The sequence below is a fragment of the Nerophis lumbriciformis genome, linkage group LG28, assembly GCF_033978685.3.
Source record: "Nerophis lumbriciformis linkage group LG28, RoL_Nlum_v2.1, whole genome shotgun sequence".
NCBI lineage: Eukaryota > Metazoa > Chordata > Actinopteri > Syngnathiformes > Syngnathidae > Nerophis > Nerophis lumbriciformis.
Genome location: NC_084575.2, coordinates 4,089,629 through 4,104,219, shown reverse-complemented (window position 1 = coordinate 4,104,219; position 14,591 = coordinate 4,089,629). Strand labels below are relative to the sequence as shown.

Here is a 14,591-nt window from a genome sequence, read left to right as displayed (position 1 = left end):
ATCAACGCATGCGCGAAGAGGACGTCACTTCCTGGACTTTTTTTTAATGACAGATCTCCTGCGACATCACGCTCTGTGATATTTGAATGTTTTGTATAAAAATATATTACCTAAGAGTAAAAGGGAAAAAGAATAAAAACACGTGGAAGGGTAAATTTAAAAGAATCAGGCAGTAATATCGCTACAATTTCTACCACTTTCACTCTTGTCGTTGCAATGAATGTCGCACGGGGGCGCCACTGAACACCATCATTAAAGGTTTGTTATTTACTTTCCATTTATTTTTTAAACATTTTATATCACATAGTTATTGAAATAAATATTAGAGCAAAGAAAAGCATGATAACAGTGACAGCAGGCAATATCTTATATAGAGATGCCGCATCGACCTCTTCATCAGTGACGTCATTCCCAGCTTCCGGTGTAAACGGAAAGCGACAGAACAGAGCAGTCCTGCCTTGTAACGTCAAGTGTGCTAACTGTCGTGAAAGCACATCGACGGAGAAAGACGCTAATAAGTCAGTCTTATTATTTCTTATCCAGTTTGAAATATTTACGTCGTATAAAATACATCTTTGATTCTTTATTTAAGGATAAATCGTCTGGATGCGCTAGAAGCACTTTGCTGCTTCTCCTGCTATCTTTGCTTGCTAGTTAGCTTAGCTCGCTAGTTAGCTTAGCTTGTTAGCTGCTAACAGAAGTTATCAACACATCGCTAAGTAGAGATCAAGTGTGAGAGTAAAGTGTTGTGATTGTGTGAAAATGTCTACATTACACATGTTGAGAGCGTTGGTGGATCAGCGACTAACTGCTGCCGTTGAAGAAATATTTGTAGTGTTAGAAAGAACGCTAGCAGAATACGAGGCGGAACTTTCTAGAACAAAAGAGGAGAACAATCAACTACTGGACGCTGTTTTCAAGAAACATCAAGTTGTGTTACACAGAACAGGTTTGTTGACTTCTTACTCTCACATGTTTATTAACTTTATATTTGACTAATATCAAGAAAAAGACATTTGTAATATATCATATAATCACAATGACCAGTGGTGGAACAAGGCAGAGCTGGGCCGGGGGCGGGTCCCATGACGGGGCCCCCTCAACCCAAATAATAAAGCTAATTCTAACATCATTTGACAACATACACATGCCTCTCTGGGTTTACTACCAACAATCTTTAACCAGGTTTTAAAACGTTTGCCAGCCATTTTTGCTAAAATTAGCATTTTCCCGACATGTATTTATTTTCTCACTTTCACCACAGCATCACCCGTTCACAGGATGTAGAAAAATTATCAAAGGGGATCAGATTTTTTTATTTTGCCTATCATTCACAATCCTTATGTAAGACAATAATATGTTTTTATTTTTTATGCATTCTAAGTCGTAAACAAACGTTAGCAAAATCTTAACTATCCTCATTCTAACAATGGAGTCAATGGGAGCGCCTCTATTCTGCTCACTAAGCCCTCTAAATAAGAATTAGTTGATCAATATAATATACCCAGAATGCTATCTCTCTAAAACATGCTGTAAAAATGCATATTCTCTGGAAATATGCCTTATAATAGCCGCAAACTGGAGGATACATTTTTAATTAGGATAACATTTGAAAAATAGTTTAAAGTTTTTAAATTTTACAGAGTCTACCTCAACTTCTGCCCCCCTGTGGCCCCAAAAGGGACAAGAGGTAGAAAATGGATGGATGGATGGAAAAAGACACATCATAGAAAGATGCATGAAAGATAAAGTTGAGTTAATGAAACATGTAGACTAGATTGTGTTCTACACCCTCTGTTGTTTAAAAAGGGTACAGTTAGGGTTGGACCATTATGGCAAAAATAATAATCACCATTATTTTCATTGATATTGTAATCACCATTAATTACACAATTATTTTCATATGAAAACACCAGTATTTATTTTACTACCAAAACTAAACTTTAAATATATCTTTGGAAAAATGTCTAAATTTGTGTATACATTTTAAAATACTTGTAATGATTTAAGCATGTATTTTATTATTATTATTAGCTTTCATGGCTGAAAAGACACAGGTGACAACAGACAAGCTCCTACTGGATATTAGTTATTAACAAATAAAATAATAGTAAAAATAAATGTAAATAACAATGGCAATATAAAAAACAATATAATTAAGTTTTTTGTTTTAATTGTTTTAAGGTCCATTTTTTTTACCTTATACACGTATTTTACTACCATTTAAGTGTGTGCTTTTTTGTCAAAAAAAATGTATAAAATGTTTAGTTAAATGCAGAATCTCTCACATTTATTGGTGCAATATATATTTGGACCATTTTTAACCAGAACTTTGGGTCAAAGCATAATAATTGTGTAAATGCATCAATAAGTTCATTATGTTTGTGTGAGGTGCTTTTTTGAAAGCTTTATTTTGTCAGCGCAGTCAGGCCTATTATTGTGAAGGGGGAATTGTGTTGCTGTTCTTAGCTTGATGTGTGGAGGCGACTTGAGGGTGTTTAAAAAAAGGAGAGAGAGAGAGAGAGAGAGAGAGAGAGAGAGAGAGAGAGAGAGAGAGAGAGAGAGAGAGAGAGAGAGAGAGAGAGAGAGATTCTGAAGTTGCAACTGCTGTCCTGTTTGTACATTAATCCTACATGGATGATGTCGTTCACAACAACACAATCAGATGAGATGTGTTGTGGGTGTATATATTTTCCTTGCCAGCTTTAGTTTCGTAGTTTAGTCGCTATTTCGATTGACCGCCTCAAGGACGGGACAGTTGTGTGTTTCATAGTAACATTACTAGTCGTTGTGACATGTAGAGGACTAGGAGGTTTATTACCATTGCGGGGGAATTTTCTGTGTCTACGTCCCTTCGACACATCCGTACACCCACCGGAGTGACGCCACGCTTTCTCCACCGTGTGTTTGAGGAGCCTGCAAAAGACCTGCACATACATGTAACAATCATGTTACATCAACAATACAGTTTGCTGTAAACTTAAAAAAACAATACAACCATTAAGGATAAAGTTTGACTTTTTAGCTTAATGCTAACATACAATGGACGAGCACATTGACAGGCTAACAAAAAATAGCACTGCGATGGTTTTAAACTCCATATGAGTTGGGACATTGTGTTATATGTAAATATAAACGGAATACAATGATTTGCAAATCATTTTCAACCCATATTCAGTTGAATATGCTACAAAGACAACATATTTGATGTTCAAACTGATAAACTTTTTTTTTTGCAAATAATCATTAACTTTAGAATTTCATGCCAGCAACACGTGACAAAGAAGTTGGGAAAGGTGGCAATAAATACTGATAAAGTTGAGGAATGCTCATCAGACACTTATTTGGAACATCCCACAGGTGTGCAGGTGGGTGCCATGATTGGGTATAAAAACAGCTTCCCAAAAAATACTCAGTCTTTCACAAGAAAGGATGGGGCGAGGTACACCCCTTTGTCCACAACTGCGTGAGCAAATAGTCAAACAGTTTAAGAACAACATTTCTCAAAGTGCAATTGCAAGAAATTTAGGGATTTCAACATCTACGCTCCATAATATCATCAAAAGGTTCAGAGAATCTGGAGAAATCACTCCACATAAACGGCATGGCCGGAAACCAACATTGAATGACCGTGACCTTCCATCCCTCAGACGGCACTGTATCAAAAACCGACATCAATCTCTAAAGGATATCACCACATGGGCTCAGGAACACTTCAGAAATCATTAAATACAGTTGGTCGCTACATCTGTAAGTGCAAGTTAAAGCTCTACTATGCAAAGCCAAAGCCATTTATCAACAACATCCAGAAACGCCGCCGGCTTCTCTGGGCCCGAGATCATCTAAGATGGACTCATGCAAAGTGGAAAAGTGTTCTGTGGTCTGACGAGTCCACATTTCATATTGTTTTTGGAAATATTCGACATCGTGTCATCCGGACCAAAGGGGAAGCGAACCATCAAGACTGATATTGACGCAAAGTCCAAAAGCCAGCATCTGTGATGGTATGGGGGTGCACTAGTGCCCAAGGCATGGGTAACTTACACATCTGTGAAGGCACCATTAATGCTGAAAGGTACATACAGGTTTTGGAACAACATATGCTGCCATCTAAGCGCCGTCTTTTTCATGGACGCCCCTGCTTATTTCAGCAAGACAATGCCAAGCCACATTCAGCACGTGTTACAACAGCGTGGCTTCGTAAAAAAAGAGTGCGGGTACTTTCCTGGCTCGCCTGCAGTCCAGACCTGTCTCCCATCGAAAATGTGTGGCGCATTATGAAGCGTAAAATACGACAGCAGAGACCCCGGACTGTTGAACGACTGAAGCTCTACATAAAACAAGAATGGAAAAGAATTCCACTTTCAAAGCTTCAACAATTAGTTTCCTCAGTTCCCAATCATTTACTGAGTGTTGTTAAAAGAAAAGGTGATGTAACACAGTGGTGAACATGCCCTTTCCCAACTACTTTGGCACGTGTTGCAACAATGAAATTCTAAGTTAATAATTATTTGCAAAAAATAAATAAAGTTTATGAGTTTGAACATCAAATATCTTGTCTTTGTAGTGCATTCAACTGAATATGGCTTGAAAATGATTTGCAAATCATTGTATTCAATTTCCCAACTCATATAGAAACAGGGTTTGTACAAAGGTTTAACAAATAGGAGTTTAGTTGAACAAAACTGACATAAAACAACAGATGCATTTTTACTTACATACATATATTCACCAAAGTGTGTAGAAACTCAACTTTGTACTATTAGGCCATCAAACCTTACAACTCTGATTTAGTATGGGACATTATTGCCAGGTCTTCTTGTATCACAAAATTGTGAAATGAAATATTTTCCACTCACAAAGACCCCAAACATCCACATTTTTAACCGCTGATTTGTATTTTTGATGTTCAGTTGGCCGACCAGAGGAATTAGTTGTCACTACAACTAACTGCATCTTCTTACATCACACCTTCAACCATCCTCCATTGCAGCAAATACATTACATTTCTTACAAGTATTATTATCACTGAAGGACAGTAGAACAAGCCTAAACATGCTACACACAAAGGACGGGCAAGCTAAGAGCTAAGCTAGCCTCTAAACTAGCTTGAAACAAGAAGAAATAAGTGCTTAGTCGTTTTTCCCATTCAAAATAAATTGGCAATTTTTCAAACTTCAACTATTTACACATTTTTCAACCGATTCAAACATATTCCACTGATCCTGGACATTCAAACTATCATATTTCCAAGTTTAAAAAAATCCAGGAATTCCCAGAATTTCCGTTTTTTCTTGACCCTTTTTTCTGGCGACGACTCCTTTCCCATTTTTCAACCCACTTCAACCCAAATCATTCTTCTTAATCAGGACAAAAATCAACGTTGTTTTTCGAACTTGAAAAATTCCTGTTTTTTCTGAAATTCCAGGAATTCCATAATACCATTTCTCAATTAAAAATGTTACTACTTCAACACCTCAGCCTTCCCGGTAAGGACTATTCAGGTGTACTGGAGAGGAGGCTACGCCGGATAGTCGAACCTCGGATTCAAGAGGAACAGTGTGGTTTTCGTCCTGGTCGTGGAACTGTGGACCAGCTTTATACTCTCGGCAGGGTCCTTGAGGGTGCATGGGAGTTTGCCCAACCAGTCTACATGTGCTTTGTGGACTTGGAGAAGGCATTCGACCGTGTACCCCGGGAAGTCCTGTGGGGAGTGCTCAGAGAGTATGGGGTATTGGACTGTCTGATTGTGGCGGTCCGCTCCCTGTACGATCAGTGTCAGAGCTTGGTCCGCATTGCCGGCAGTAAGTCGGACACGTTTCCAGTGAGGGTTGGACTCCGCCAAGGCTGCCCTTTGTCACCCATTCTGTTCATAACTTTTATGGACAAAATTTCTAGGCGCCGTCAAGGCGTTGAGGGGATCTGGTTTGGTGGCTGCGGGATTAGGTCTCTGCTTTTTGCAGATGATGTTGTCCTGATTGCTTCATCAGGCCAAGATCTTCAGCTCTAACTGGATCAGTTCGCAGCCGAATGTGTGAAGCGACTGGGATGAGAATCAGCACCTCCAAGTCCGAGTCCATAGTTCTCGTCCAGAAAATGGTGGAGTGCCATCTCCAAGTTGGGGAGGAGATCTTGCCCCAAGTGGAGGAGTTCAAGTACCTGGGAGTCTTGTTCACGAGTGAGGGAAGAGTGGATCGTGAGATGGACAGGCGGATCGGTGCGGCGTCTTCAGTATTGCGGACGGTGTATCGATCCATTGTGGTGAAGAAGGAGCTGAGCCGGAAGGCAAAGCTCTCAATTTACCGGTCGATCTACGTTCCCATCCTCACCTATGGTCATGAGCTTTGGGTTATGACCAAAAGGACAAGATCACGGGTACAAGCGGCCCAAATGAGTTTCCTCCGCCGGGTGGCGGGTCTCTCCCTTAGAGATAGGGTGAGAAGCTCTGTCATCCGGGAGGAGCTCAAAGTAAAGCCGCTGCTCCTCCACATCGAGAGGAGCCAGATGAGGTGGTTCGGGCATCTGGTCAGGATGCCACCCGAACGCCTCCCTAGGGAGGTGTTTAGGTCACGTCCGACCGGTAGGAGGCCACGGGGAAAACCCAGGACACGTTGGGAAGACTATGTCTCCCGGCTGGCCTGGGAACGCCTCGGGATCCCCCTGGAGGAGCTGGACCAAGTGGCTGGGGAGAGGGAAGTCTGGGCTTCTCTGCTTAGGCTGCTGCCCCCGCGACCCGACCTCGGATAAGCGGAAGAAAATGGATGGATGGATGGGTTATTTTATGAATTTATTATGGGTCTACTGAAAATGTGAGCAAATGTGGGGGTCAAAAGTATACATACAGCAATGTTAATATTTGCTTACATGTCCCTTGGCAAGTTTACCTGCAATAAGGCGCTTTTGGTAGCCATCCACAAGCTTCTGCTTGACCACTTGACCACAAATTGGTGCAGTTCAGCTAAATGTGTTGCTTTTCTGACATGGACTTGTTTCTTCAGCATTGTCCACACCTTTAAGTCAGGACTTTGGGAAGGCCATTCTAAAACCTTCATTCTAGCCTGATTTAGTCATTCCTTTACCACTTTTGAGGTGTGTTTGGGGTCATTGTCCTGTTGGAACACCCAACTGCGCTCAAGACCCAACCTCCGGGCTGATGATTTTAGCTTGTCCTGAAGAATTTGGAGGTAATCCTTTTTCATTGTCCCATTTAAAGCAGCAGTTCCATTTGCAGCAAAACAGGCCCAGAGCATAATACTACCACCACCATGCTTGACGGTAGGGATGGTGTTCCTGGGATTAAAGGCCTCACCTTTTCTCCTCCAAACATATTGCTGGTTATTGTGGCCAAACAGCTCCACTTTTGTTTCATCTGACCACAGAACTTTCCTTCAGAAGGTCTTATCTTTGTCCATGTGATGTCAGATGAAACAAAAGTTATTTATTATTTTTACTACATTGTCCAGGTAGCTTGCCCATCACTGTCTATTTGGCCTAGCTCACATGTCAATAGTTTGAATACTGCAAACTTCAATACAGTAACACCTCATTTGTTCTGCAGACGTCCAGCGGGTGTCAGCGGGGAGTCATGAAGAGGAGTGGCACACCAGTGTGGGACAGAAGGAGCTGGAGCCCCCACACATTAAAGAGGAAGAGGAGGAACTGTGGGAGCAGCTTCAAAGGTTGGAGGAGGCTAACGATAAAGATGAAGCTCAGTCCTTACAGCTTCATCACAGTCAAAGTGAGGAGAACAGAGGGGCGGAGCTTGTAAGTCAACACATCACAGAAGCTGATGGAGAGCATTGTGAAGATATCAAGTCAGAACCAGACAGCATCTTTGCTCCACTGTCAGACATGGACCACATGATGTCACACTCTTCTGATCACAGTGACCACATCCAAAAACCTTTGGAGAGTAAAAATGACTCTAAAGGTGATACGAGACATCACACTAACAACAAACACTTTGACTGCTCTGAATGTGGGAAATCATTTAGATGGAAGAGTGATTTTACAAGACACATGAGAATACATACTGGAGAGAAACCTTTTACTTGCTCTGTTTGTAAGAAGAGTTTCTCCACAAAAGATCACATGACCACACACATGAGAACACACACTGGAGAGAAACCCTTTACTTGCTCTGTTTGTAAGAAGAGTTTCTCCACAAAGCGTGACATGACCACACACATGAGAACACACACTGGAGAGAAACCTTTTGCTTGCTCAGCTTGTGCTAAAAGATTCAACACAAAGAATGAAAAGACCACACACATGAGAACACACACTGGTGAGAAACCTTTTACTTGCCCTGTTTGTAAGAAGAGTTTTTCCATGAAGCTTAACATGACCACACACATGAGAACACATACTGGAGAGAAACCTTTTACTTGCTTGGTTTGTACGAAGAGTTTCTCCACAAAGCTTAACATGACCACACACATGAGAACACACACTGGTGAGAAACCTTTTGCTTGCCCTGTTTGTAAGAAAAGTTTCTCCAGAAAGGAACGCATGACCAAACACATGAGAACACACACTGGAAAGAAACCGTTTAGTTGCACTGTGTGTGATAAAAACATTCAGGTTTAAGTATCAGGTGAGTAAACACAAGTGTGTAACAGTCATGGAAGCTGCAGGGATTTAAAAACACTTAAACAGTGATTGTGCTAAATGTAGTTTAAAAACACAGCATGTTTAATAAGAATGTATATTTGATGTTGTATGTAGTGCTTCTCATCTTCTAGTCTTATATGTTGTCCTGTACTTACTTTTTAAGTTGTGTGCATTTATCGAATATTATATATGTAGCTACTATTTCATTCTATTTTCTCATTGTTTAAAGAGATGGCATCTTATTTAAATTTGTTTTTTTTTTGTGTCTAATAAAATCACAATTTGTTTCCATTGCATTTTATTGATGTTATTATCCAACTAAAAGTATGAATGAATAAAATGGTTAACAAAATGTGGACTCTGGTAGATTAGCAGCATTGTTACATCATGGATGTTAACTACTGCAAAACATCAACAAAGAAGAAAAATGCTGAAGTTAGCAACACATCACTGAACTTTAGAGCCATCGTGAGTGGAGTTGCTTGTTTTTATTGCTGCATTTGTACTTATTTCACCTCACATCTTCACTTTTAATCCTAAAGTCTTCTTCACATATATTGTTGTAGGCTTCTAACATTTATGTTTCTGATGTGTGTGTGTAGTCTGTGGAAAGGGTTGTTGTCCCTTGTGGATCCAATTGTTCACTTGCACAGATACATCTTCATCATCATCATCATCATCATCATCATCATCATCATCATCATCACCAGCCCACTACTGGACGAAACCTTAACATTAATGTTTTAATATAAGTGTGACCTCATTATTCCTTGATAATAAGACTACAAATACAGCTTTAAGTACTCCAACTCGCCACACTGAGAAGTGGGGGCGATCATGAGCTAGCAGATGCATGTTGCTATCATGTTTTATGAGCGAAGAAGACAGCATTTGTGTTTACTTTTTGTCCGATCCAAGTTTTAATGCTCTGCTGAATAAATGAATCACTATGGCTGCCAATATGGAGGATTATTTATATATTTAAGATCAAATACTTCTCTTAAATGATCATGTTTACAGTCATTGTTTTAAATGTATTTTTTATGTATGTCGCTTTGGATAAAGCGTCTGCCAAATACTTCAACATAAACATATATAAACACCTGAAAGTCTTTATATCAGCTAAAACCACCAATCTGTTTCACTGGATTCAGAATAAAAGCAAATTCTGTCTTACCCAACAATGTTAGTATTTGAATATTGTTACTTGAAGCTAGACTAAATGTAGACTTGTATAATACTGTACAGCCACTGTATAATACTGTACAGCCCCCCCTCCCCCCTACACCATACTTGCCAACCCTCACGATATTCCCGGGAGACTCCCAAATTTCAGCGCCTCTCCCGAAAACCTCCCGGGACAAATATACTACCGATTTTTTCCCGATTTCCAGCCGGAGCTGGAGACCACGCCCCCTCCAGTTCCATGCGGACCTGAGTGACGAGTCGACAGCCTGTTCTCACGTCCGCTTTTCCACGATATAAACAGCGTGCCTGCCCAATCACGTTATAACATCTAGGGCTTTTAGAGAGTGCACAACTGCACACACAACGAGGAGACGAAGCAGAAGAACGAGGAAGATACAGCCATGGCAAGTTGGCGACGCCGACGACGAGTAAGATGAACAAATACGCTTGTAAGTTCCAAAACGAATGGAAACAAGAATTTCATTTTATCCAGGACAGTTCGAATCTCCCGAATTCTGAGGTCTCAAGGTTGGCAAGTATGTCCTACACGATCTAGACTGTGGTCCTAACTTTTACCCCTGTTGGCTTTTACAATCTTTATCTCCATCATTTATTTCAACTTTATGTTATTCAAGTATGACATTCTTTAATTTAATTAATTTCATTGACAAGCAATTCTATTATGGTCATACTCTTGTTTGCTAGCGGCTACCATTTCAGTACTATTGAAGATCTTTGCTCCTTCTCAACTCTGTGCTAATATTCTTTTTACTAAATACAACCATCCATCCATCCATCCATTTTCTACCGCTTGTCCTTTTTGGGGTCGCTGGAGCCTATACCAGCTGCATTCGGCCGGAAGGCGGGGTACACCCTGGACAAGTCGCCAGCTCATCACAGGGCCAACACAGATAGACGGACAACATTCACACTCACATTCACACACTAGGGACCATTTAGTGTTGCCAATCAACCTATCCCCAGGTGCATGTCTTTGGAGGTGGGAGGAGCCTATCCCCATGTGCATGTCTTTGGAGGTAGGAGGGGCCTATCCCCAGGTGCATATCTTTCGAGGTGGGAGGGGCCTATCCCCAGATGCATGTCTTTGGAGTACAAATACAACCAATAGTACGTTAATGTTAAATCTTACTTGTGAAAAGTAATCCCCCATTCCTATTTTCAACAGTCAGCATCTTTTTTTTCTACCTGTCAACTGTCAGTTTAGCATATTTGTTTTCTACCTGTCAACTGTCAGTTTAGCATCTTTGTTTTCTACCTGTCAACTGTCAGTTCAGCATCTTTGTTTTCTACCTGTCACCTGTCAGTTTAGCATCTTTGTTTTCTACCTGTCAACTGTCAGTTTAGCATCTTTGTTTTCTACCTGTCAACCGTCAGTTTAGCATCTTTGTTTTCTGCCTGTCAACTGTGAATTTAGCATCTCTGTTTTCTGCCTGTCAACTGTCAGTATAGCATCTTTGTTTTCTACCTGTCAACTGTCAGTTTAGCATCTTTGTTTTCTACTTGTCAACTGTCAGTTTAGCATCTTGTTTTCTACCTGTCAACTGTCAGTTTAGCATCTTTGTTTTCTACCTGTCAACTGTCAGTTTAGCATCTTTGTTTTCTACCTGTCAACTGTCAGTTTAGCATCTTTGTTTTCTACCTGTCAACTGTCAGTTCAGCATCTTTGTTTTCTACCTGTCAACTGTCAGTTTAGCATCTTTGTTTTCTGCCTGTCAACTGTCAGTTTAGCATCTCTGTTTTGTACTTTTCAACTGTCAGTTTAGCATCTCTGTTTTGTACTTTTCAACTGTCAGTTTAGCATCTTTGTTTTCTAGCTGTCAACTGTCAGTTTAGCATCTCTGTTTTCTACCTGTCAACTGTCAGTTTAGCATCTTTGTTTTCTAGCTGTCAACTGTCAGTTTAGCATCTTTGTTTTCTGCCTGTCAACTGTCAGTTTAGCATCTTTGTTTTCTGCCTGTCAACTGTCAGTTTAGCATCTTTGTTTTCTACCTGTCAACTGTCAGTTTAGCATCTTTGTTTTCTACCTGTCAACTATCAATTTAGCATCTTTGTTTTCTAGCTGTCAACTGTCAGTTTAGCATCTTTGTTTTCTAGCTGTCAACTGTCAGTTTAGCATCTTTGTTTTCTACCTGTCAACTGTCAGTTTAGCATCTTTGTTTTCTACCTGTCAACTATCAGTTTAGCATCTTTGTTTTCTACCTGTCAACCGTCAGTTTAGCATCTTTGTTTTCTACCTGTCAACTGACAGTTTAGCATCTTTGTTTTCTACCTGTCAACTGTCAGTTAAGCATCTTTGTTTTCTACCTGTCAACTGTCAGTTTAGCATCTTTGTTTTCTACCTGTCAACTGTCAGTTTAGCATCTTTGTTTTCTACCTGTCAACTGTGAACACCTGCGACAGCCAAGATCAACATGGGGCCAAAGAAGGTGCTCTCTCCTGATGAAGGTGAGGAGATAAGGAGATCGCTTGAATTTTTAACAGCAGAGGTATCAGCCATAAAGCAGTACCAACAGACAATTATGCAGCTGGTGGAGGAGGTAAAAATTCTACCAGTCGAGAATGACGCAAAAATTTACAAATAGAACAATTAACGGACCGAGTGGACGAACTGGAACAGTACACAAGAATAAATGACGTTATTCTGACTGGGCTTAATATAAAGCCCCGTTCATATGCTCGGGCGGGTGGTGACCGCCAATGGTGGAGAGGAGCCCGGGAGTTTGGACATCTCCACAGAGGGGCAAGTGGCAACATTCATGGAGTCAAAAGGTATATTCATGGACATGGCAAATGTGGAAGCTTGCCACCCACTCCATAAGAAGAAGGATAATTCGGCACCAGTAATAATAATGAGATTTGTCAATAGGAAACATAAAACTGCATTACTAAAACAAGGGAGGAAGCTGAAAGGAACAGACGTGTACATAAATGAACATTTAACAAAGAAAAATGCAGACATAGCCAGAAAAGCACATAGCTTAAGAAAACTAGGAAAATTACAACAAAAATGGACAGCAAACTGCAAAATATTTATTAAACTAAATGGAACACCAGAGGAAGCAAGAGTAATAGTCATAAGGAAAATAGCAGAGCTGGATAAATTTCAATAATGATAACAAAATTAAACACAACCATGACACAAACAAACAATAATCAATCAAACAGAGAATTGATAACCTTTTCCAGCATTGAATATAACAGGACGGAATTGGACAGTGCTATAGATCCAGACACACGTTTTTTTTCTCACATGGACAATAATTGTTTATATTATACAGAAGTACAGTACAACACCAACATTAATTCCAATAACAAACTGTCAATTATTCACATTAACTGCAGAAGCTTGTATGCCAATTTTAACAATATGAAATCATTTTTGGAACAATTTAAAGAACCTTTCAAAATTATCGCTGTATCAGAGACATGGATGGGTCCAAAAAACAGGAATGGACTTTGGACTAGAAGGATATGAACTCAATTATATTAATAGAGTAAATAAGAATGGAGGCGGAGTTGCTGTATATGTGATGAAGGACTTCCATTACAAGGTGGTAAAAAACATGTCACTGGCTATTGACAATGTTTTAGAGTGTATAACCATTGAGATATGTCATGAAAGAAGTAGAAATGTATTGATCAGTTGTATATATAGGGCACCCAACTCAAGTATTGAAGGATTTGAAGACTGGATTAAGGGAACTTTCAATGAAATCAGTCAAAAAGTACTTTTTTTATGTGGAGACTTCAACATTGATCTCTTGAACCCCAACAAGCAAAAGTCCATGAATGATTTCACAGATACAATGTATAGTATGACTTTGTATCCCCAAATCACAAGGCCAACCAGAATTGCAAGTCACAGTGCTACACTTATTGACAATATCTTCACTAATGTCTTTGAAAATAATACAACAAGTGGACTGTTAACAACCGACATCAGCGACCATCTGCCAGTCTTTACTATTTATGATGGGAACTACAGGAAGAAGAATATTGACAAAAAGACATTTCAAAGACTATGCACAGAGGAAGGAATGATTTCCTTCAGGAAGGATCTGAGGAAACAAATTTGGGACAACGTATATAAAGAAGATGATGTAGATGATGCATATGAGAATTTTGTTAACACCTTTCTTACACTCTATGATAAACATTGCCCATGGAAAGAACGTAGTAAGAAGCAAAAGAAAAACAACCAACCATGGATGACAAAAGGACTGAAAAATGCTTGTCACAAAAAAAACACATTGTATCGAATATTTATAACACAGAGATGTATAGAGGCAGAAAATAAGTATAAGAAATATAAAAACAAACTAATTGGTATACTACGAACATGTAAGAAGGAATACTACAGTCAATTATTAAACAAGAACAAAAACAACATGAGAGCAACATGGGGCATCCTAAATAGCATCATTAAAAATGGTGCTAAGAAAGATTACCCCCAGTACTTTCTAGATGGAAATACAAAAAATGACAATATGAACCAAATAGCGGAACGTTTCAATGATTATTTTGTTAATATCGGAAAAAATCTGGATCAAAGAATTCCAAATGCAGATGATGGATCAGTTGAGGCCTTGAGTGAGCTCATAGACAGAAATCCCAATTCCATGTTTCTTAAAAGTGTAACAAAAGAAGAAATAATCAAAATTGTAAAAAATTGTAAATCCAAGACCTCAACCGACTGTCATGGAATAGATATGGTAACCATAAAAAAGGTTATACAAGACATTTCAGAACCTCTGACATATATCACCAAT

General features: G+C 39.6%; 3 protein-coding genes across 3 annotated transcripts in view; 2 read left to right on the top strand and 1 right to left on the bottom strand.

Annotated features, from left to right (window-relative positions):
• LOC140680156 (uncharacterized) overlaps window positions 1–12,404 on the top strand; it is a 36,106-nt gene extending 23,702 nt beyond the window's left edge. The window contains exon 5 of the mRNA XM_072916531.1: window positions 12,223–12,404. Coding sequence (XP_072772632.1) covers window positions 12,223–12,404 — 182 coding nt within the window. The remainder of the gene's footprint in view (window positions 1–12,222) is intronic.
• The window catches only part of LOC140680121 (uncharacterized), a 1,112,395-nt gene that overhangs the window by 346,734 nt on the left and 751,070 nt on the right, over window positions 1–14,591 (top strand). The gene's annotated exons all lie outside the window — the stretch shown is intronic.
• LOC133570506 (uncharacterized) overlaps window positions 1–14,591 on the bottom strand; it is a 335,786-nt gene that overhangs the window by 102,254 nt on the left and 218,941 nt on the right. The gene's annotated exons all lie outside the window — the stretch shown is intronic.